The sequence below is a fragment of the Pelmatolapia mariae genome, linkage group LG16_19 (assembly GCF_036321145.2).
Source record: "Pelmatolapia mariae isolate MD_Pm_ZW linkage group LG16_19, Pm_UMD_F_2, whole genome shotgun sequence".
NCBI classification, from domain to species: Eukaryota; Metazoa; Chordata; class Actinopteri; order Cichliformes; family Cichlidae; genus Pelmatolapia; species Pelmatolapia mariae.
In genome coordinates this window covers 18,501,911-18,527,019 of record NC_086241.1, presented here as the reverse complement: position 1 = coordinate 18,527,019, position 25,109 = coordinate 18,501,911, and the positions used below count along the sequence as shown (strand labels likewise).

Genomic DNA, 25,109 nt, shown 5'->3' with positions numbered 1-25,109 from the left:
TTCAGTCTCTCGCATCTTTCAGAGAAACACTGCAAGTTTTACCTCAACTTGTACACAATCACCACACATGAGCCTCCCTCAGTATGAGAGTAATCTGATGTCTATGGCTGTTCCCTCAAAAGCAAAAGCAATAAGTAGTTTCTATTCCATTTTCTTACACAGATGGAGTGTTAAAGATTTATGGAGCTGATGAAGGGGAAAAAATTGAGTCAGGAAAGAGGAGGAGAGAAAGAAGGAGAGTGTGAGACAGATGGAGGAAAAGCATCAAAATTTTGATTGGATTTATACAGTTTTGTGCCAGTGCAGCAACCATACAACCAAGGCAAATAATAGCAGACACTCAGAATCTCACTAGTACTTATACAAAAATATATGAAAACATATATACAGTGCATTGCAGTCTGAGTATTTGCAGAACAACAAAGTTGCATAGTTTATCAAAGTGCTGATTTTATTCTTCAAAAGTATTCGTATTTGCACTGAAAGTAAACCGGTAGAGCTATTTCATGGACTGTTATTGACCAGAGGTCACCAACAGGCAGACTGCGGTCTTGATCTGGACCCACAAGCTATCCTATACAGACCCGGACCTACAGCCAAAACAGAAGGTTATGATCTAGGTTCAGTGGCTGAAGAAATGCACAGACCAACTCGATGAGAGTTAAGCCGTCCCACGTGATACCAGTCAGCCAATCAACTCAGTGCATTCCAGGTGGTAAACACTGACTCTACAGTGCAGACAGAATGAGTAAGGTACACATGAAAAGACAGTAGACAGAAGTGATGTAAAAAGAAGAAAGGAGAAATACAGATGACTGCAATGGGTAATGTTAAAAAAAGATACAGGTGACACAAAGAAAGGAAAGAAAGAATAAGGAACAAATGGTGCTGTGCCATTAGAAGACAGTGAAAATAGACCAATGAGTAAATGCTGGGGCTCTCCTGATGCAATTTGTTAATCTCGAAGACGATGTGGACCCGAAAGAGCAGTTTATATGAGATGACCCTTCCACTTTTAGTGCCCCTGTGCATTTCAACTATATTTGGCTCCACACAAAAGCAAGGCAGTTTTCTTCACAGTTAACATAATCAAAACTAGCTATAGTTCTCAATTCATCAATGAGCACCTCCTCATGTGTGTGAGGATGGCCCTGCCTACATTCAAGGCTGACAGGACTAAGATTTACACCTATGTACAGTGATTTGTATGTAATTTTTGAGGACTGACAGTCGTGTGCTCCAATCCACACACAAATACGAAGCAATCTGACCACATGTTAAACTGTTTTACAAATGAGTACATCCAAACCTAAAAAAATACTCATCGTTCACGCACAATTTAAGTTCTGCTCACAAATCGATAATTTTCTCTATAAAAACCCTTTCTGTGCATACAAATGTCTGAAACTACACGTAACACCTCTCCTCGCTCACAAAACCTTGAATACGTGTGCACCACTCACCTGGTACTCACAGATAATGTCGCACGCCCACGTGGGGTTTTCAAGCAAATTTTATGCTGTCAACTTTGCACAGATCCACAAATGTAAGCTGCCTGTATAGCTGCCTTTTGTTTGTTTATTTCAAATAAAGCGGACACTTGTTAAAGTCAGAAAGTAAAAGAAAAGTAAAGTAAAAGTAAAAGTTTATTTATATAGCATATTCTACAGACAGATGTCACAAAGTGCTTCACAAGAGAGGTATCAAAAACACAATACAGTCATAAATACATCATAAAAGCCCTGGTCTAATTAAAAGCTTTTCGAAATAAAAATGTCTTTAGCTGCTTTTTGAAGGTCTCCACCGAGTCCAAACGCTGTAGAGATAGAGGAAGTGCATTCCACAGTCTGGATGTAACAGCTTGGAAAGATCAGTCCCCTCGAGTTCTGAAACAAGTGTGCGGGACCACTTGTCTAAAACTAGGTGGAGTCCAACTGAAAACTTTTGCATATGTGCGTTTAAAAAAAACAAAAAAAAGCTTCTGCTGTTCAGTCATCTCCACTTCGATTGGTGTTCATAGGCACTGATTCACCCCAGAGAGATGGCACTGACTTGTTTCCCAGTGAGCCTTTACTTCTGCACATCGTGACTACGAGTAGCAATAGGACTAAAACTAAGACGATGAGAATTACTATAGCTATTATTATATAAGTCCTTGTGTTACATTCAGAATCGGCTTTAGCATCACCTGCAAAGAAGAAGACAAAGAAAGGTATTTCCACATCTTTTGATATTTACTGAGAAAAATGACGTGTTAAGAGAAGTGTGTCAAGACATGCCTACCTTCCGTGAGAACACTGACATTCAAATGCCCTGACTTTTCCATTGCAACTTTTCTCCACCCACGAGACAGAGAAGGCAGCCACTCCTCTACCTCACAGAAATACAGCCCACTATTTTCAGGACCAGGGTTCAAGAACGTGAGGCTGAATTGGCTGGGGTCAGGGTGGTCGTATTTCAGGCGAACATTCTCCCCAAACCTGTCCTGTAGAGTCGAGTTTCTGTAGACTGTGAATATGGGGCGCTGTTTAGTTTCTATTTCTTTCTGCCAAAACCATGTGACCTGGAACTTGGATTCATGGCTGGATTGTTTGTTGATGTTACAAGGGATAGTCAAATCCTGGTTTCTGCTTGTATTCATCTCTGCTTCCTCCTTTGGAATAGAGAGATTGTTTTCTGTGAATACGCACAAGGATAAAATTTCTGTTTATTAAGGTATCAGTATGACCTAATGAAATTCCAGGGGACAAGGGGGAATCACAGGCAGGAAACATTTTACATTGTATATTATTCCCTATTCTCTGGCTTTGCTCCTTTGCTCCTGGTAATTCAATTTCTTAAGAAACTTGGTGTAAACCCTTTCAAAAGGTTTTTGTCCAGTTGTTTTATAAATATATTCTCACCTTACCAAAACTTTAATTCTAACTTTCAGACACTTCACAGTATAGACACAGCTCTGATCAAATCACAAACGATTTACTAATGTCAGGTGCTTCTGGCCTCTTAAACATACTCGTGCTCCTTGATCTGAACTCTTCTTTTGATATAATCTCTCATTAGAAATAAAGAGATTAGAATGAGTTATTAATGTTACCTTGGGTGTTAAAGATTTATAGGACTAACGAAGGGAAAAAATCAGGAAAAGTCAGAAAAGAGGAGGAGAAAAAGAACGATAGAGCACGAGACAGACAGGAAAACCATCAGAATGCCTGGTTTAAATCATATCGTAATCAGTGTGTACAGTTAAAAAAATCAGATGATCGGTACCACTCTTAATGCTATATAGCTGAAACAAAGCTAAAGCAAGAAGATATTAGATTTAACATATCCTCTTATATAAAAAAAACAAACCCCTCCCCCTAAAACATCCATGCAAACATAAGCTACAACATTAAGAACATTAACATCCCAACAGAACACTTCTAAAGGTGTGATCATACCTGTTACTATTACACTGAGTTTGATAGCACCACCACTGTCTGAGGCCTTCAGCTGCCAGTGAGCTTCATTATCCAGCTGGTATTGATCCACTTGGCACCAGTAGGTTCCATTATCCTCTTCATGGGCTTTCTGAATACTTAGGTAAAAGCTTTTCTGAGTGGGTCTGGACAGGCGTAGCCGCTCCTGCAGGCCTCTGATGTCTTTGTTGTCTGGGTAACTCACCAGGCCGGTGTGGTCAAGCTCCAACAGTGATGCATTCTTCAAAGAAGAACTGTTTGCAGCATAATACCAAATGACTCGATAGAAAACCGAAGAACCAGAAGCTCCTGAAGTGATGCTACAGTTGAGCTCGACTTCCTCTCCCTCTTTGGCAGTCAGCTGCTGCTCTTTCTTATCTAAACGAAGGTTGGGGGCTAGAAAATAGAAAAAGAAGATGAAGTTATATATTTCTAAATGGCATGTTTCATTTATTTTTGTGCTTATTGTATATGGCATGTCAAGTAATAAAGTAATGAAAAATAAATGTATTCACCAGGCTCAGTAATTGTTAGCACTGTGCTTTTGGACACTGTTGAGAGCAGATACCATTCACCACGAGGATCTTGAAGCCACTCGCCCACTTTGCATGTATATAAACCTTTATCTGAGATTCGAGCTTGCCGAATAGTCAGTTCAAAAGTGGGTCCTTTGCTGCGCCTCATGCTGATTCGCCGACGCAGGTCCGCCTGGGATTCCGTTACTATGGAATTCCGGTCCAAGCTTACAATGGTCTTATTTCCTGCATTTTCCTCATGCAGCCAGGTGATAGAATAGAGTGATGATTCAGACGTTGTTGTGATGATGGAGCATGTTATTGTTATGTCAGTGCTTATATTTCTTGTAAATGCAGGGATAGGTGACACATCAAGTCTGCTTACTAGAAAAGGGAGACAATATTTTCATTATTTTCTGAGGAAAGAGGGAAAAAATGACTCTTTCTATTCAATGTTGCTCCAAAATGGCTGCAGCTGGCAGTACCTGGGTTGTTTACTATCACAGCAAGCTGATTGGATGCTTTCAACTCCTTGTGTACATTCTTCAGTAAGACAGACACATTACACTGGTAGTTTCCTCCTTCTCTGTGGCTGGTACCAATGACCAGCAGATAGTAAATGACTTCAGTTTTTCTGCTTTCTACTCGTAGCTGGTAGTGGTTCTGGTCTGCAGACCAACTGATGGTGCCATTAGGGGAAAGTGTCAGGATGGTGTCTGGTGTTTTAGCGTCACGTTGCACGCTCCAAGTCACTGTTACCGGCATGCGTGGCCCTCTGACCCGGCACATCAACTCCAATTTTTCTCCAACAGTCACCCGACTCTTGCGACTGATTAGAGACACTCCCATCAGCGTGTCTGACACAAAAATCCAAAATAGTCAGTGACAGCAAGTAAGAAAGGAGAAGCTGGTGATCAAGCAAATCATGAGTGTTAAAGCAAAAAAAAAAATTATGCATCATTTCATCTTTTAAAAAAGAAAAGGTTAGCTTGATTATAAAAATGAATACACAAAAATTACTTTCATCCAATATGTGTCATGACATCTATGTCTCAAGCTTATAAATGTATGCATTAGCCAGCTTTAGCCCTATATTTATGCAGCTACGTGTCATTTTTTAAAAACTGTAAACTAACCCTAAACCACATTTGCCCTAAAACAAAATATTCAGTCAAACACAAACATTCTAAGGATAGCTTTTTTCCCCTGAAAGCCTGGCTTGGCTAAAAAAACCATTTGTGCTTGTGGTTTGTTAATGTGCAACCTACCTGCTGAATGTTAATGTCTCCTGTCATATAGTTATGAAAATGCAAAGAAATTAAAATAATTCCTTTTACCATCCTGCCTATTAGTCTGATATTCAGCATTGTTTGCCTATTATAACCACTACCCTCCTTTTCACATATGCTGCTCACCGTTGCCTCTTTAACTTATATCTCCAAACAAACAGCTAATCCTGAGCTGTGATATACTCATTTGTAATTCTGTCCATCTTCAAGTTGCAATGAAAACCTTAGCATCGTCAAGCCTTTTCTGTTTTGACAGAGCCAACAAATCATACTTCATAGAAAGTTAAACCTTCCCAAAGTGGTTTTAGAATACCTCAACAAATCACACCACTCAATAAGAACAAACAGCTGTTACAATGAAGGTAATATCATATGTCTTGAATAGTTTGTACTGCACAAACACACAGACACATCTTACCTATAGAAATCACTGTCACAGTGGTAGTTTGTGTCTGGTTGTGAGTCTTGCTGTTAGGTTTGCGCTCAGACACAGCACACTGGTACACTCCTGAATCAGACAGTGTGACCTCATCAAGCTCTAAGGTGAAGTTGTGAGGAGTTGGACGCATCACCCTCACTTTGCGACTCATGAACTCCTCTGCTATCTCTGTAACACCCTCCTCATTTTTACTGATGATGTCGGTGAACGAGGTCATTGGTGCTGATTTGTGTTGCCAGGTGACAGACAGCTGACCTTGAACCCCATCCACTTTACAGGAGAGATGCAGCCCGCCCCCTTCGGCCACATTTACAGCCTGCTGCATTTTGACTGACAGCCTGTTTTCTGTGAGGAGATGAGGCAAGGGACAAACAGTACTGCTGTGTTTGAGAAGAAAAAATAATTTCACTAACAGTAAAAAAAAAACAAAAAACAAAAATATGCAATGAGCCTTAATACCAACAGATTAAAATCAACAATGTAAAAAGGAAAGTGAATTAAACCCTGAATAACTGAGTGCGTATGTGTTCACTATGACACACCCTGGGGCTGAAATGCTACAACAAATAATATTCAGTCAAACATTCTGAAGACACTTTTGTTTTCTGAAAGCCGCACTCACAATTCAGCTAAAAAAAAAAATACATAAAACAAAACAACTTTTGCTTGTTGTGAATAAATGTGCAATCTCATTGTTAAGTGTTGAAATGTGGAAACGTAAAATTTTGACTTATGATGATAAAAAGTAAATCCACTAAATAACATGATTTTGCTTTGTAGATGTATTCCATCTAGATTTTCTGTGGGGTAATATAACGTTTGATTTAATGTGGTTCAGTAAACAAAAGAAGGATCCCCAAAGGATTACATTAAGACTCTCAATATCAGTATGTTTTGGATATTTGCCTGCCATTTTCTTGTAATATGTCACTACGGATTAAAGTGTTTAATGAACATATCTGCAAGTAAACAGTTAATTACTCAAACTGACCAAAATCCATATATTTACTTTGTTATTCCTTCTATAATATTTGAAGTGTGGTTTCACGAAGAAGTGATAGAATTTATGATAGAAACAGCTGTTACAATGAAGGTAATATCATATGTCTTGAATAGTTTGTACTACACAAACACACAGACACATCTTACCTATAGAAGTCACTGTCACAGTGGTAGTTTGTGCCTGGTTGTGAGTCTTGCTGTTAGGTTTGCGCTCAGACACAGCACACTGGTACACTCCTGAATCAGACAGTGTGACCTCATCAAGCTCTAAGGTGAAGTTGTGAGTAGTTGGACGCATCACCCTCACTTTGCGACTCTCAAACTCCTCTGCTATCTCTGTAACACCCTCCTGACTTATACTGATGATGTCGGTGAACGAGGCCATTGGTGCTGATTTGAGTTGCCAGGTGACAGAGAGTTGACCTTGAACCCCATCCACTTTACAGGAGAGATGCAGCCCGCCCCCTTCGGTGACATTTCCTGCCTGCTGCATTTTGATTGACAGCCTGTTTTCTGTGAGGAGATGAGGCAACAAAAAGAGTTAATAACGTTCAATAAAATTAACCTAGTGTATGGGAACTTACAGGTTCCTGGGAGAATCAGCAGTATTATGAATAATAACAAAAGGCTGTGCACCAGGTGTGGTAGGCCTTTGTCTTGTTCAGTGAACGGGGTTGATTAAATACCGTCCTCATCTTTGTGCAGTAAATGTACTATCAGCTACATGAGTCACTTTAGCCGATTAATTAATAACCTGGCGCTGGATGTTTCTTTTACAGGTATGTCATAAACTTTAAAGAAAAACTAAACAAAGCAAGCTGGTGTTAGTGAAGTACCTCTTAACCCATTTTGTTATTTTATTGATGCAAATTTATGTTAAAGGCCTGCTCAGAAATATTAACCTGTAGCTGGCTGAACTCTGGAGATTTATATGTTTAATTATTGAGCATATTTGTAGCAATGCATTCGTGTATGATGTGTTAATGCTATGTGTGATTCTAATTATTCTTTGCTTCTGTTTGGAATTCCAGCCATGTGCCAATTATTATCCACTGGGGTTTTTTAATGGTTTTTATTTATATTTCTTTGTTTTAGATATTGTGTTAGTGATTTTTAACCCTGGTCCTGCTGTCATATTTAAGGTTTCCTGGTAGCAGCTGGTGTGCTCACTGGGAGTGGTCAGGTGTGAGGTCAGACCTGGTGAGGTGATGGAATTGTTGGATGGAATTGTAGTGGGTTTTGGAGTGTGATCACTTAATGTGGTGTGGTGCTAGAGTTAATAAGTAATAATTTTAATAGTGCTTCACACTGTGCCGCAACCTCTGTGTGTGCCCTTGTTAAGTGAATTTTAGTAGGACCAGTGGATGTGCTTTTTTAGTAAGTTTACATTTTTTGTATAGTCAATAAAGCTACTTATGACAACAGTTGAAGTGGATATTTTGACTGCTTGTCTCAACTTTAACAGTTGCCACCTCTCTGTGGGAGCACACAAACAATGTAAAAGTACAGTGATTTAAACCCCTGAATAACTGAGTGTGTATGTGTTCACTTTGACACACCTGTGGCTGAGACGCTGACCCGCTGTGGGCTGGAGTCTTTGGGTTCTCCCTCAATAAAAGCATCATCTTGGCCTCTCTCTTGAGACCAGACTGTACAGATATACTCTCCCTGGTCCTCAGTTTTCACAGGCTTTAAGATGAGACGGTAATTTCTGTTCCCACTTCGGGCGGCTCTGAGCTCTCCATTTTTCTCTCGAACACTGTACTCCGGTGCCACAGTGAGAACGCCTGTGGGACCAATGCGAGCCAGCTCCACTCTTCCCTTGAGCCATGCTACAGAGAAGAATCTTTTCTCCACGTCCTCTGTGTTTATGTCACAGGACAGCAACAGCTCCTGCCCCTCCTGCAGCGCTGCTGGCTGTGCTGAGATCTCCACTGTCAGAGACGGAGACGATGGCTCTACCACCTCTACTCAAGATAAAAATGAAAACAGTGAGACATCCACACAGGTGTCTATAGGATAAGTAAACATTAATGTGCTGACCAATATCAAGATGTGTTATAAATATAGCACGACTGAGTAAAATCAATGAAATGCTTCCCACCTGTGGCTTTAACTGTCAGGGTCATTTCTTCTGCATTCTTCTGTATGATGATGTACCAGGAGCCATCAGGATCTTGGATCCACTCCTGAGCCTGACAGTAGATCCTACCTTGGTCTGATGGCTCAACCTCAGCCATCTTTAGGCTGTACGAGGCCTCTCCCCATTTATCTAAGCGTATGAGACCTGCTTGGTAACGCCTTTCAAACCCCTGACCTGGACTCAATGTAAAATCTCTATTCAGAGAAATGATAGGCTGAGCGTCCTCCTGTCCATCTTTATGGAGATACCAGGCAACAGACAGATGGGTGTGCTGGCTGGTGCTGCTAGAGGCCAGGCATGTTAAAGTCAGAGCTTCACCCTCGTTTAAGCTCAGTGGTGTGGAAGCAGATGATGAGACACTCAGGGAGTCTTCAATCACTATGAAACCACATCAGACAAATGAAAAGTCATGAATGCTCTGACATCGTCTGTACCATACCTACATGTAGACACATTCAAGTGTTTTATGACTGAAAATCAGGATGGTGATTGATTACCTTTAACGACTGTCTTAGCAGAATACTCTCCATCATAAGCACCTTCTAAGTTGACTGCAGTACATTCATATTCCCCTTCATCACTTTTCAGCAGATGTTGTATCTCGAAGTGGACTGAGTTTGGTGAGAGACGTTTCAAAGCAATTTCATTTTTTCTCACACGGATTAGGTGATTGGAATATCCAAAATTATCTTCATGTGAACTGATGATTTGGATGTCAAAGTTTGGGTTTGAAGGCCTCGTCATACGGAATTCAAAATGTTTGTCAGTGTTTTCACTTCTGAAGCCACTCACACTGCAGGTGATGTAGAGGGGAGAGCCTAACACACGATACAGAGGCCCAGCTTGTACTTCAGTGTTCACTCTGGCCTCTCCTGAGTAAAGCAGAGACAAAACACAAATGAAGTCATCTGAATCCTGAAACTTCAAAATGTCACTCATTATGTTCTTAATGTCAAAAAAACACAAGTTGTGACACTTAATTTCTCCCCAGATCAGACGCTATTGTCAAAATTCAAGTTTAAATGGAAGGCGTCTACTATCAAATATTTAGGAGTGTTCCTGCCTAAAGATCTAACACAACTGTATGATATTAATTACAGTCGTGCTAATAGAGAAATATACAGTGACCTCAACATTTGGAGCCTGCTCCCTCTCGACTTTGGCAACAGGATACAGATAATTAAAATGAACATTCTTCCTAAATTACTCTATCTCTTCCTTGCTTTACCTATTCCAATTCCAGAGAAGCAATTCAGGGAATGGAATAAACAGATTTCGAGATTCATTTGGCTTAACAAAAGACCGAGGGTAAAGTTTTCTACTTTGCACTTGCCGAAGGAGGAGGGGGGCTTGGCCCTACCTTCATTAAGGGATTACTACTTGTCTGCTCAGCTGAGGTCTTTGGTGTGTTGGTGTAACCCATCCTTTTGTGCAAGGTGGAAGGCGATTGAGATGTCTCTCTCGGACACACCGATCCAGTCTAGACTTGGTCACGCAGCTTCTGAGTTGGACAATATCTTGACAACCAGCCAATGGGTCAATTTTACATTAAAAATATGGAGGGGAGTGGTCAAGCAGGCGCAACTTCAGGAAGAGATAAAACCTCTGAGGTGGCCAGCGTACGACCCTGATTTTTTACCTGCCTCCCACGACAGTAGATTTAGACAATGGGTATGGCATGGAATTACTGCTGTGTGTTCAGTTATCGAAAAATCTAAAATTATGGCTTTTGATACCTTATGCATGACTTACGACTTCGAGAAGCAAGACTTTTTCCGATACTTGCAATTCCATGACTATATTGGCAAAAGAATAGGAAGCTGTGTCCCTGGAGACTTCTCGATTGTTAACATCTTCATTGACGCTTATGATTCCGGGAGTAACAAAGCACTGATAAGTAAACTGTACAAATGTATGACCAAGCTCAAAGGGACTCAACAATTTACATAAAACGGAAATGGGAAAAAGAAATGGACATTGAGATTACAGAAGATGGGTGGACACGGATTTGGGAAACACAGTTTGCCACAACTGACTCCAACATGTGGCGGGACTTTTGTTGGAAGAACATTATACGCTTTTTTATAACACCTAAACAAAAGTCTAAATTCAGTGCTACACCTGCGCTTTGTTGGAGAAACTGTGGGGAACTCATGGCAGACCACGGACACATATTCTGGTCCTGCCCATCCATACGACCCTTCTGGATGGAAGTTGTAAAAATAATCACGAAGGTGCTGGGATCCAATGTGACTTGTACATTCGCATCATTGTATCTGGGATATTTTGCAGAAGATTTAGTTACAGATGATGTTTATCTCCTGAGAATTCTCTTGGCATCTGCGAAAAAGGCTATAACAAAACGCTGGCTTTGTAAAGACCCTCCCACTATAAGACTTTTTACCTCTATAGTGGAAAACATCAAATTGATGGAATGTATGACTTTCGCCCTGCGACTTCAGGGAGACTTGGGAAGGAGACGTTGGAGAAAATGGCTGGGCTTTACAAATTGTGGCAGCACTTTTTAATGCATAGAATTTGCAATACCAAAGTATTGATATATGTATGTGTGGATGTGCAGTTGTATACACGGGCATATAATGTCTCCCCATGACCTCATAATATTTTGTCTTTTTTGTTGTTCTTTTTCTGCATAAAAATGTTCCTAAATAAATAAAAAGTATCAAAAAAAATGTTACTCGTGTATTTATAAGTATTAAAGTATCTAACATATACTGTAGGTTATGGCACACTGCATGAATTGTGCATTGAACATCCATTGATATATGAAATGTTACAGGTGCACACAATGTTTTCAGAAAGATTTTGATATTTTTTCTTTTTTCAAGTTTTTCTGTGGAAATATGTTTGTATGACATTTATGATTAAAAGAAAATGTTCGCAAGTTTTGTCAGATATCACCTGTAACTATATGGCCTGTTGGCTTGATTGACTTTATTTATTTCATGCAGGAAAACAGTTTCCCCACGGAAAGCAAACATTACTACTTTGTCATAAAAGCGACCTGCGAAAATAATTTGGAGGAGCTAATTTTCTTTCATGTAGCAACTAAACTGATATTAAAACTATGGAGACCAAAGAAGAATTAACATTTATCAATCAGTGAGTTTACTCTGAGGTTTTTGCTAAATGCAATTCCATAAAATGTGAAAAAAAAAACCTTTACAAACAACACAAACAACATCTTGGTTTTATCTGAGACAATAAACTTAATATTATGGAACTACTGGAATTCACTGTACTACTTACCACAATATAAAAGTTGACCCAAGCAGAGAATCACACCCACCCTCCAAAGAGAGAGCACGAAACTCATCGTGAGCCTTCAACTTCAGGCTCAACAGTGTACGTCCTCGACTGCGACCAAGCCCTTGGTTAATGTGTACTGTGTTCCTGTGTAATCTCTCTGTGCCTTTTCATGCCTTGATTTGCCTGCGCTTCAGGTACGTTACGAACCTGTCTGAAACCTTTCACACCGTAAATGGGAATATAATGACGCAATTTCTTGGAAATGTTATTCCGAGTCCCGCTGAGAGGGACAGCTACTATTGTGATTGGCCTGTTCAGACTGCTCCCGTGCATTTCCGGCCTCGTACATGTCAGTGAATTCCTGGCGGGAAATTGCCAAACAATGTACGAAGAAGTGGAAAAACCGGAAGGATAACTGGGCTTCTTTTTTTCTTTTTTGCTTCCCCAAAACGAGTGGGGAGAGAGAAGGGCAAAACTGACCACCGCAAGACATTACAAATACATGTCTTAAAAATAAAACCTGCTGGACAGCGAGGCGCTTCCACCTCTGAATTCGTGTAAACGAAACTCATGTCTTTGCTTGTTCCCAGCAGGGGATGCACGTTTTTGACATTGACATTTACATCCATGATCATATTCTTGCATAGGCAGCTTGAGATAAAGTAGTTAATTACGCTGCTTAGGACCACCCCATCTAAATTCGACCCCTTACTGCAAACTTTGCAAGCTTTAATTTATTTGTTTGAATGATGCTGTATATTAATAAGGCAATAGTGCCACCTAGTGGAAAACATAAGGACGTACAGTTTAACCAGTCCTGTTCAAATCGGCATTTTAATTTGCAGACTGCTTAAAAATAGTGGGGAACTTTATTTTTAAATGCTCATAAAATTAATACCATAACGTTTTATGTTTTTGTCATTCTCTCCTCTGATGCCATTAAAAAAATATTGTTAGGTATGTTCAAAAAGGCATAAGGAGCTTTACAGCAGCAGTTTCTACTCTTAAAAACCTTGGCACTGTTGCAGACTGGCGACCTGTCCAGGGTACACCTCGCCCTGTGGTGGCTGGGAAAGGCTCCAGCCCCTCCAGGACCCTGAATTGGACATGCAGATGAGAATGAATAGATGTATTCAACAGAAATGTTAAGAAAGTATTTTAGGTATGATTACTCCTTAGAAGAAATACATATTTGTGAGACAAATACAGAAAGTGGTATGGGGAAAAACATTTTATGAAGTGATTATCAATCAGAAAACATCCATCTATCCTTATTACCATATATACCATATTAAATTCTGGTTAAGAGAAAAGAGACTTGAAATGATGAAAGAAAATGTATTCTAGTGTAAACTGTTCAGGACATGTGTTCTGTTCTAACAGTTCAAGAATAAAAATATTAGAAATTCACTCTGAATGAGACAGAATAGAAACTGCAAACAAAACAGAAATGCTCTGTGGGCTAAACCATGAAGCTTCTACAGGCCACATGCCAATCAGTGATGTTTTTAATTAGCAGCAAAAAAGAAAACCAGCTAGAGATGCAAAGTATTTCTACCTTTCCCAGCACTGCCATGCTTCGTCCCTGTATGAATCAGCATGGATTATAATCATAACAAAGACAGAAACTAGGGATCTATAAAAGTTATATATGGCACAGATTCACAATTTATTCACACCTCCTATGGAACAATACATAAATAACACCACGCAAACTTATTTTGAGTTTGGGTTTTTTTTTCAGTTCAAGATAGCACATGATTAAGCAGAAGCCTGCTAATAATGGGTGAATTGCATGTAGTATCATGTATCATGAAACCTTTTCTTAGCTACATTACGACTTTGAGTCTCCTTTGAGCTATAGACTGGACAATATGATATTCCTACATCTCAACAAGATCATCTCTTTGTCCTAAAGTCCTATTTTGAGACTTACAGTGTTTCACAGGCCTGCATGTTTCATTGTCACATCAAGCTGCTGCTCAAAATGCAGGTGAAAGACACATTTACAGAAACATTGAAAGAAATAAGGGTTAAGTTTTCCACCAGAATTATAGATTCGATTAAAAAAATTGGAGATCTTGGCTGTGAACCAGAGTCTGTAGAACCACTTTGGAGCCACCCATAAGGACCAGCGAGTTTCCCTGGACATCGTCTGTTCCTTCAGGAAACTGCAGTCACCTGCTATCAGTGCTCACATGCTGTTGTTTTAGCAGACATAATGTTTAACATGTTTTCGGTCTAAATGTTGGGGAATATTGCTGACATTTATATTTGGGACTAATTGAAATTTCCTTTCTTGCAGGTTTGTGATCTTGAACTCTGGAATCTTGAGCTGATGATGGCTCTGGACTCAATATCGAAGGACCACAAAAGTCAGTAGCTGTACTGAAGTTAACAACCAACAGATTGTCCTTATTATTATTGCCAACCTGATGGAAAAGAAATATTGCATTCTGTTGTTGGAGCTAGATGGAAACCTAGGGGTTCGTCAACGTTATCTAGACATTTCACCCAAAAAATGTCCTCATGGTGGTGCTAGAGGAGAGGCCACAGGATCCACAACATTACGAGTGGCACTAATATTCTTCCTGGCACTTTGCCATTCAAGTGTGTTGACCAACCAGACAGGCAACATGCACAACTGACATATGAAATCTACTCATTGTTTGTGTATGCAGGTACGGACAAACAGAGTCATTGTTTTTGTAAAAGCAGTGTTCTTTCAGTGTCATTTCCCATGAAAAGAACTATTTATCACAAGGCCAGAGATTGTATGCCTACTGCTTTAATATCACTGACCTCTATCATATAAAATTATATAAAATCATATCCTTCAATGCAACATTTGTGCAGTGATTTGCCTCCCAAATTTTTTTTTTTGTTTGCCCCAACAGTCATTGCCATGGCAACACAAACAAGTGAAATTACACCTACATATCAACACAAGTAACGGTCAAAGGGAGGCTGTACCAAGAAGCCCAGTCCATCACTTTGTAAAATTCAAAACCAAAAGCAGCACAACAACAGCTCTCTGAGGCCGAGAGAACGACAGTCTGCCATAAAGTGTTCTTTTAATCTCTCACATCTTTCAGAGAAACGCTGCAAGTTTGACCTCAACTTGTATGCAAACACCACACAAAAGCCTTCCTTTCTTTCAGCTGTTCGCTGAAAAGTAAAGGCAACAAGTTGATTCAATTCTAGTCTGTTGCACAGATGGAATGTTAAAGATTCATAGAGGGTGATGAAGGAAACACTGAGTGAAATAGAGAAAGAATGACAGAGTGTGAGACAGCAAACATATATATAGTACATTGCATCCCGTTAACTCCTGCATAGCCACACACTATTATTATTTATGTATTTTTATATATTTTTTATTTTGACACATTGACACGTCAAAGTGCTAACTTTATTTTTCACTTTGAAAGCACTCACATCAACATAAGAGCAGTCTTTCAGGGGCAGTAGACCTGCCCAAGCCTATAACTTTTGAAAAAATAAAATTCATAGAGGAATACAATCCATAAAAAGTAACACTCAACTTAACAGCCAGTGGGACAAATGCAAGATGAATAACCATGAATTAAAATTCTTTAAATGGCTGACCAATACCTATGTCCACCACATGTGTGCAGTTCAATTTTACAATCCATCGATATTCAGTATCTTATCTAATGATGGACTGTCAAGCTCTATTCTTTAGGTGGGTTTTATCTTCAGTTAAAAATTTAAATCAGAATTATTGTTTCAAGCCACAGCAATGAAAACAATTAAATACTAGATTGCATGTGACAAACATAAAATAAATGAGACACACACACACACACACACACACACACACACACACACACACACACACACACACACACACACACATATATATAACACTGTGCATCATGGCTCAGATGCAAGAAATACTGTCATCACCAAACAATTTGCGTAAGCTTTAGCAAAACAATTTTGCAATGATAGCAAAAAAAGGAAAAGTTTGCATTAGTAAGTATCTTGTGAAAATTCTTAAGAACATTGTGGCATTCATTATCTAACATTTAAATGTCTGCCACATGGACAAGTCAGCAGGATTTCGAGACCACACAGTCATTCTGAGCATTACCACAGCACTTCCCAGTTGAGTAATTGCTGAACTAGTTAGACATTCACCACAATTTATGCGTATAACTGCATGAAGACGTGCTACATCGCAACGTCTTCGCAGATGTGAAGCCACAGACTTGCCACAGTTCAGCTGCTTGTGCATTTGGGCATTAAAAATGAGCAGAAGAATTTATAAAATGAGAAGTGCCTTTCTAAATTTAGTTTCATCAACTCCTAAAGAAAAAAATTCTTCCTACCTGTACTGAAAGTAAATCAGCAGAGCTATTTCATGGAATGTTATAAACAAATGAATGAAAAGCAATGATTTTAAATGGAAACATATTTTTGCATCATATCTAAAAGAAACCAAAAAATGTCCCTGATGTTCAATCGTCTCCGCTGGGTTTGTTGTTCATAGGTAGTGATTCAGCCCAGAGAGATGGAGTTGAGTTTTTTCCTTGTGAGCCTTTACTTCTGCACACCTTGAACATCAGTAATAATATAACCACCACCATAATGATGAGAACTGCAATAACGATTGTATAGGTTGTTGTGTTACATTCAGATACAGTATTAGCATTAGCATCACCTGCAAAGAAAAAGACAAAGAAAGGTATTTCCAGATGATCTTGTGATATTTACTGAGAGAAATGACTAAGTGTGTTAAGACATGCCTACCTTCTGTGAGAACACTGACATTCAAATGCCCTGACTTTTCCACTGCAACTGTTCTCCACCCACGAGACAGAGAAGGCAGCCACTCCTCTACCTCACAGAAATACAGGCCACTATTTTCAGGACCAGGGTTCAAGAACGTGAGGCTGAATTGGCTGGGGTCAGGGTGGTCATATCTCAGGCGAACATTCTCCCCAAACCTGTCTTGTAGAATGGAGTTTCTGTAGACTGTGAATATGGGGCGCTCTGTAGTTTCTATTTCTTTCTGCCAAAACCATGTGACCTGGAACTTGGATTCGTGGCTGGATTGTTTGTTGATGTTGCAGGGGATAGTCAAATCCTGGTTTCTGCTTATATTCATCGCTGTATCTTTCTTTGAAACAGAGAGATTGTTTTCTGTGAATAAGGACAAGGGCAAAACTTTAGTTTATTAAGGTAACTAATGAGTGAGACCTAATGAAATTCCAGTTATACTGACACACAAGGGAGAACTTGCAAACAGCCAAACAGAAGAGATGAAACAATCAACAGCAAAACAAGAGAGGTGCCCAGAAGACAACTGAGAAGAGTTGGATATTTTGTCAAGGTTTTGGGAATTACATTTGATTCCTTTTTTATAGAGTTAAATTAGATGATAACACTAACTGATATATAGCTGATACAAAGTTACAGCAAGAAGATTAAAGATAGTCTCTTGTTCATTTCTAGCTCCATCTTAATTCAGTGAGGTCACTAGAAAAACCTTTGCATGCTTCACAGTGCAAACACATCTCGATTTGAGTCATATTTGGCAGCCCACTGAAGTTCATCTAGTTGAAGCTGTTTTAGAAACTCTCCATTAAAGGTCTCCAGTCACAAGTGTGGATGGTTGGGGCTGCTTTACTCACATCCAAAGCTGTGTGCTCTCATATGGCTGTTCTGGGGATGTCAACTCTCTATGACTTTATACAGACCCAGATTTAGAAAAGGCCTGAAGCACGAGCCTTTGAATTGAATTTAGGGTTGAAACTTAAGTCTTGTTTGATATCATCCACCATTATTAGGGTCAGATGGATTGACACAGAACTTGTAACTGAGGGAAACACATCACCCGCTTCTTAATTGGTTTAAAATGTGCTTACAAGTATCCTTAATTCATACACCCCCCAAAATAGCTAGACTATTAGGATCCCAACAGAACACTTCTAAAAGTGTGATCATACCTGTTACTATTACACTGAGTTTGATAGCACCACCACTGTCTGAGGCCTTCAGCTGCCAGTGAGCTTCATTATCCAGCTGGTATTGATCCACTTGACACCAGTAGGTTCCATTATCCTCTTCATGGGCTTTCTGAATACTTAGGTAAAAGCTTTTCTGAGTGGGTCTGGACAGGCGTAGCCGCTCCTGCGGGCCTGTGATGTCTTTGTTGTCTGAGTAACTCACCAGGCCGGTGTGATCAAGCTCCACCAGCGAGGCTTTCTTCAAAGAAGAACTGTTTGCAGCATAATGCCAAATGACTCGATAGAAAACCGAAGAACCAGAAGCTCCTGAGGTGATGTTACAGTTGAGCTCAACTTCCTCTCCCTCCTTGGCAGTCAGCTGCTGCTCTTTCTTATCTAAACGAAGGTCGTTGGCTAGAGAATGAAAAAAAGAAGATGAAGTTATATATTTTTAAATGGTATGTTTAATTTATTTTTGTGCTTATTGAATATGGCGTGTGAACATGCTCCTGAAGTATGAAAAATAAACGTATTCACCAGGCTCAGTAATTGTTAGCACTGTGCTTTTGGACACTGTTGAGAGCAGATACCATTCACCACGAGGATCTTGAAGCCACTCGCCCACTTTGCATGTATATAAACCTTTATCTGAGATTCGAGCTTGCCGAATAGTCAGTTCAAAAGTGGGTCCTTTGCTGCGCCTCATGCTGATTCGCAGGTCCGCCTGGGATTCCGTTACTATGGAATTACGGTCCAAGCTTACAATGGTCTTATTTCCTGCATTTTCCTCACGAAGCCAGGTGATAGAGTAGAGTGATGATTCAGACGTTTTTGTGATGATGGAGCATGTTATTGGTATGTCAGTGTTCATGTTACTTGTCAACGCAGGAATAGGTGACACATCAAGCCTGCTTACTAGAAAAGGGAGACAATATTTTCATTATTTTCTGAGGAAAGAGGGAAAAAATGACTCTTTCTATTCAATGTTGGTCCAAAATGTCTGCAGCTGGCAGTACCTGGGTTGTTTACTATCACAGCAAGCTGATTGGATGCTTTCAGCTCCTTGTGTACATTCTTCAGTAAGACAGACACATTACACTGGTAGCTTCCTCCTTCTCTGTGGCTGGTACCAATGACCAGCAGATAGTACATGACTTCAGTTTTTCTGCTTTCTACTCGTAGCTGGTAGTGGTTCTGATCTGCAGACCAATTGATGGTGCCATCAGGGGAAAGTGTCAGGATGGTGTCTGGTGTTTTAGCCTCACGTTGCACGCTCCAAGTCACTGTTACTGGCATGTGTGGACCTCTGACCCGGCACATCAACTCCAATTTTTCTCCAACAGTCACCCGAGTCTTGCGACTGCTTAGAGACACTCCCATCAGCGTGTCTGACACAAAAATCCAAAATAGTCAGTGACAGCAAGTAAGAAAGGAGAAGCTGGTGATCAAGCAATCATTAGTGTTGAAAGCAAAAAGGAGATGTGAATACATGGCTACAAAACCACAACTGGCTTCTCAGTCTACACAATATGGCTATTGTTATGTCACCATTCATTTCTTACGTAAAAGCAAATTTATTGGATAATTTTCATGATTATGAAAATTATCCAATAAACGTTGCCTTCATTCAGTAAGTGTCACAATATCTATGTCAAAAATGAAATGTGGAAACCTTTATATTTTGGCCTGAGGGGAGGTCATATGATTATGACAATGCAAAGGATAAATGCACTGAATAACATTTAGTAGATTTCCTGTGGGTTAATGTAAAGTTTGGTTTAATTGCAGGGGTACAGTAAACAAAGGAAGGATTCCCAACGGTGACAAGATCTCAATATCAGGTTTTGGATATTTGTCTACCATTTTCTTGTGATATATCATTATGAGCTAAAGTGTTCAATGGACATATCTGCAAATAAACAGATCAATAGCCAAGCAGATCAAAATCCACATATTTACTTTGCTAATTTATTATTAAACAAATCAAACCACTCAATAAGAAGAAAAACCTGTTATAATGTAGGTAACTATACAAACACACAGACACATCTTACCTATAGAAGTCACTGTCACAGTGGTAGTTTGTGTCTGGTTGTGAGTCTTGCTGTTAGGTTTGCGCTCAGACACAGCACACTGGTACACTCCTGAATCAGACAGTGTGACCTCATCAAGCTCTAAGGTGAAGTTGCCAGTAGTTGGACGCATCACCTTCACTTTGCGACTCATGAACTCCTCTGCTATCTCTGTAACACCCTCATCATTTATACTGATGATCTTGGTGAACGAGGCCGTTGGTGTTGATTTGTGTTCCCAGGTGACAGAGAGTTGACCTTGAACCCCATCCACTTTACAGGAGAGATGCAGCCCGCCCCCTTCGGCCACATTTACAGCCTGCTGCATTTTGACTGACAGCCTGTTTTCTGTGAGGAGATGAGGCAACAGACAAATAGTACTGCTGTGTTTGAGAAGATACTCATAGAAAAAGTAATTTTACTAACAGCAAAAACACAAATAAGAAAACTAACTAACAAAATAATTTTTGCTCGCTGGTGATAAATGTGCAATCTGATTGTTGAGTGTTGAAATTTTGACTTATGACAATGCAAAGAGTAAATCCACTAAATAACATGATTATGCTTTGTAGATGTATTCCATCTAGATTTCCTGTGGGGTAATGTAACGTTTGATTTAATGTTGTTCAGTAAACAAAAGGATTCCCAAAGGATTACATTAAGAGTCTCAATATCAGTATGTTTTGGATGTTTGTCTGCCATTATCTTGTAATATGTCACTATGGGCTAAATGGTTTAATGAATATATCTGCAAGTAAACAGATTAATAGTCAAGCTGACCAAAATCCACTTATTTACTTTGTTATTTCTTCTGTAATATTTGAAGTGTAATTTAACAAAGAATTGTTAGAATTTATGATAGAAACACCTGTTACAATGAAGGTAATATCATATCTTACATAGTTTGTACTACACAAACACACAGACACATCTTACCTATAGAAGTCACTGTCACAGTGGTAGTTTGTGCCTGGTTGTGAGTCTTGCTGTTAGGTTTGCGCTCAGACACAGCACACTGGTACACTCCTGAATCAAACAGTGTGACCTCATCAAGCACTAAGGTGAAGTTGTCAGTAGTTGGACGCATCACCCTCACTTTGCGACTCATGAACTCCTCTGCTATCTCTGTAACACCCTCCTGACTTATACTGATGATCTTGGTGAACGGGGCCGTTGGTGTTGATTTGTGTTCCCAGGTGATAGACAGTTGACCTTGAACCCCATCCACTTTACAGAAGAGATGCAGCCCGCCCCCTTCGGCCACATTTACAGCCTGCTGCATTTTGACTGTCAGCCTGTTTTCTGTGAGGAGATGAGGCACAAGACAAACAGTACTGCTGTGTTTGAGAAGTTAATAATAAAATAATTAAATTTCACTAACAGTAAAAACAAATAAGAAAAATCACCTTGTGTAATCCTTAATAACTACAGATAAAATTAACAATGAAAAAAAGGAAAAGAGTTAAACCCGGAATGTGTTCTCTTTGACACACCTGTGGCTGAGACGCTGACCCGCTGTGGGCTGGAGTCTTTGGGTTCTCCTTCAATAAAAGTATCATCTTGGCCTCTCTCTTGAGGCCAGACTGTACAGATATACTCTCCCTTGTCCTCAGTTTTCACAGGCTTTAAGATGAGACGGTAATCTCTGTTCCCGCTTCGGGCGGCTCTGAGCTCTCCATTTTTCTGTCGAACACTGTACTCCGGTGCCACAGTGAGAACGCCTGTGGGACCAATGCGGGCCAGCTCCACTCTTCCCTTGAGCCATGCTACAGAGAAGAATCTTTTCCCCACGTCCTGTGTGTTTATATTACAGGAGAGCATCAGCTCCTGCCCCTCCTGCAGCGCTGCTGGCTGTGCTGAGATTTCCACTGCCAGAGATGGAGACGATGGCTCTACCACCTCTACTCAAGATAAAAAAATTAAAACGGTGAGACATCCACACATTAAATCATGAAGGCAGTTGTCTAACATTAATGTGCTGATCAATACATGCTATTTAATATAGCATGGCTAAGTAAAATCAATGAAATGCTTCCCACCTGTGGCTTTAACTGTCAGGGTCATTTCTTCTGCATTCTTCTGTATGATGATGTACCAGGAGCCATCAGGATCTTGGATCCACTCCTGAGCCTGACAGTAGATCCTACCTTGGTCTGATGGCTCAACCTCAGCCATCTTTAGGCTGTACGAGGCCTCTCCCCATTTATCTAAGCGTATGAGACCTGCTTGGTAACGCCTTTCAAACCCCTGGCCTGGACTCAATGTAAAATCTCTATTCAGAGAAATGATAGGCTGAGCGTCCTCCTGTCCATCTTTATGGAGATACCAGGCAACAGACAGATGGGTGTGCTGGCTGGTGCTGCTAGAGGCCAGGCATGTTAAAGTCAGAGCTTCACCCTCGTTTAAGCTCAGTGGTGTGGAAGCAGATGATGAGACACTCAGGGAGTCTTCAATCACTATGAAACCACATCAGACAAATGAAAAGTCATGAATGCTCTGACATCGTCTGTACCATACCTACATGTAGACACATTCAAGCGTTTTATGACTGAAAATCAGGATGGTGATTGATTACCTTTAACGACTGTCTTAGCAGAATACTCTCCATCATAAGCACCTTCTAAGTTGACTGCAGTACATTCATATTCCCCTTCATCACTTTTCAGCAGGCTTTTTATCTCGAAGCGGACTGAGTTTGGTGAGAGACGTTTCAAAGCAATTTCATTTTTTCTCACACGGTCTAGGTGATTGGAATATCCAAAATTATCTTCATGTGAACTGATGATTTGGTTGTCCATGTTTGGGTTTGAAGGCCTCGTCATACGGAATTCAAAATGTTTGTCAGTGTTTTCACTTCTGAAGCCACTCACACTGCAGGTGATGTAGAGGGGAGAGCCTAACACACGATACAGAGGCCCAGCTTGTACTTCAGTGTTCACTCTGGCTTCTCCTGAGTAAAGCAGAGACAAAACACAAATGAAGTCATCTGAATCCTGAAACTCCAAAGTGCCACTTGTGTATTTATAAGTATAAAAGTATCTAACATATAGATTGCACAGGCATGTTACAAATGAATGATAGAATGAATACACAATATTTTCAGAAAGATTTATATATTTTTTATTTGTTAAGTTCTTTTCTGCAAAAATATGGTTTTTATGACATTTCGGATAAAAAAAGAAAAAATGTTTGCAAGTTTTGTCAAAGATATAATCACCCTCTAGGTGATGGCCACAATCGGCCATATGACTGTGTTTTTTGTTAGTTCCTTTTTAAGGAAACTGTGGGTTCCTGTCACGAATGGCTGAGGTAGTCTTACAAGTCTAGACCAAGATTGCGAAGACAGGAGTGCTATTCAGACCGTGATAGAAATCTAATTAAATCAAATAATGTGTACAATCATCTTCTTTTCATCCAAGTAAAAACTGCTTGTTTTCTTGAGTCACTTTATTTTCCCTCATGTAGGAAATATATTTTCCCCAGAGAAAGCAAACATTTTGTCACGATCTGCAGCCTGCAGATCATGTGAAACTGAATGAGGGCCCCAATGCAGGAGACACTGACAGGCAGGAACAAGTTAACATAAAGTGAGCTTTCTATTAAGACTGATCGTAAAGGTATAAAATAAGAGAAACCAAAATGGAACAAATTAAACTTTGAAATACGAGGAAACATGGAACCTGAACGACAGGAGGGTAGCTGAGGAAACACTCAGATTACATGGGGGAGACTGAGATAATATATACACAAGGGGAAGATTCAACAATTTAAATTCAACACTTTAAAAACAAAACACTGGGTCAAAATCCAGACCCATGGAACATTTATTGCTACCTTTTTCATGATGCAAATGATGCATGAAAATAATTTGGAGCTAATTTGCTTTCGTGTAGGAATTACACTGATATTAAATATAGAGACACCAAAGGAAATGAACCAGTCAGTTTAATCTCGGAGCCTTTCAAAAATCACGACGCAAACAACACAGACACTATTTTAGCTTTACCAAAGACGATAAGCTTAACATGCATATGTATTGATGTTAATTATATATTTTTATTCTATTCAAAATGGACATACAGTGTGTTCTTACCACCTGCTAACATTAACACAGTTAATATTCTGACATCTCCAGTGAATCCTCGAGGTCACTGACTAGAATCCACTGCAGCTAAAGGAAGCCAGTGCACCACTTACCACAACGCAAAAGCTGACCCAGACAGAGAATCAAACTGGACCTCCAAACGGAGAGCAGGAAACAACTCATCATGAACCTTCAGCTTCAGGCTCAGCACTTTACGTCCTCGACATAGCCTCTGTGATCAAGCCCTTAGTCAATGTTACTGTGTGAAAATCTGTCTGTGTCTTTTCACACTTGTTAAAGTGGTTTATGTTTCCTGTCGGTGACCTAGAGCAAGAGGAAGTCTGAGATATTTCCTGCATACTGCACATTATTCATGAGTTCTGTGTATGTGTACAGGTGGATTGGTTGAGATCAGTAACATCGCTCTTTTTTTTTCCATCCTCGATCGAAACATGATATATTGGATGGTTACACGCGTGGTTAGACAACCTTAAGCTCATAAGTAGGCCACCAAACAGTTCATTCTGTTCATTTCTATGTAGCGTTTTCAGAGGGAGAAACGTTTCGTCACTCATCCAAGCGACTTCTTCAGTCTCAGCTTTTGCATAATGACTGAAACCTGGTACTAGTTTCAATAATTGTGTAGAGCTACTGTTTAAAAGGTTGGGGGGAACCTGCAGTCAGCTGCGACTGAGATGATACTTACAGATGAACGGAATAAACTTTTTGGAAAAACATATGTAACTTTTCGATTATTCATCGACTTCCTTTAAAATACATTTGCATAGCATGAATATATTGTTGCATAGGCAGCTTGTGAGATAACGTGGTTGCGGTCAAATTGCGCTGCTTAGAAACGGCC

General features: G+C 39.9%; 2 protein-coding genes across 2 annotated transcripts; both read right to left on the bottom strand.

Moving 5' to 3' along the window:
• Positions 1-1,693: 1,693 nt before the first annotated feature.
• On the bottom strand, positions 1,694-9,785 carry LOC134644148 (immunoglobulin superfamily member 2-like). Its single transcript, XM_063496890.1, has 8 exons — positions 9,344-9,785; positions 8,808-9,224; positions 8,263-8,670; positions 6,851-7,216; positions 4,459-4,830; positions 3,441-3,854; positions 2,284-2,676; positions 1,694-2,188 (listed from the first exon to the last, which is right to left on the bottom strand). Exons 1-8 carry the CDS (start codon positions 9,783-9,785, stop codon positions 1,989-1,991), a joined length of 3,012 nt encoding a protein of 1,003 aa, XP_063352960.1. The 3' UTR covers positions 1,694-1,988.
• A 3,335-nt stretch (positions 9,786-13,120) lies between these two features.
• LOC134644147 (immunoglobulin superfamily member 3-like) lies at positions 13,121-24,447 on the bottom strand. Its single transcript, XM_063496889.1, has 9 exons — positions 24,361-24,447; positions 22,739-23,113; positions 22,203-22,619; positions 21,657-22,064; positions 21,100-21,465; positions 19,108-19,479; positions 18,092-18,505; positions 16,893-17,285; positions 13,121-13,212 (listed from the first exon to the last, which is right to left on the bottom strand). The coding sequence occupies exons 1-9, from the start codon at positions 24,431-24,433 to the stop codon at positions 13,121-13,123; spliced, it is 2,910 nt and encodes a 969-aa protein (XP_063352959.1). The 5' UTR covers positions 24,434-24,447.
• Positions 24,448-25,109: the final 662 nt, after the last annotated feature.

Excerpts from the sequence above, each read along its gene's own strand:
- LOC134644148 (XM_063496890.1), bottom strand. The coding sequence starts at position 9,785 with ATGAGTGACATTTTGAAGTTTCAGGATTCAGATGACTTCATTTGTGTT. Across the intron at positions 8,671-8,807 it reads CCTGACAGTTAAAGCCACAG|AGGTGGTAGAGCCATCGTCT; the intron begins GTGGGAAGCATT and ends TATCTTGAGTAG. Across the intron at positions 2,677-3,440 it reads ACTCAGTGTAATAGTAACAG|AAAACAATCTCTCTATTCCA; the intron begins GTATGATCACAC and ends GCGTATTCACAG.
- LOC134644147 (XM_063496889.1), bottom strand. The coding sequence starts at position 24,433 with ATGATGAGTTGTTTCCTGCTCTCCGTTTGGAGGTCCAGTTTGATTCTC. Across the intron at positions 23,114-24,360 it reads GGGTCAGCTTTTGCGTTGTG|GAGAAGCCAGAGTGAACACT; the intron begins GTAAGTGGTGCA and ends TGCTTTACTCAG. Across the intron at positions 22,065-22,202 it reads CCTGACAGTTAAAGCCACAG|AGGTGGTAGAGCCATCGTCT; the intron begins GTGGGAAGCATT and ends TATCTTGAGTAG.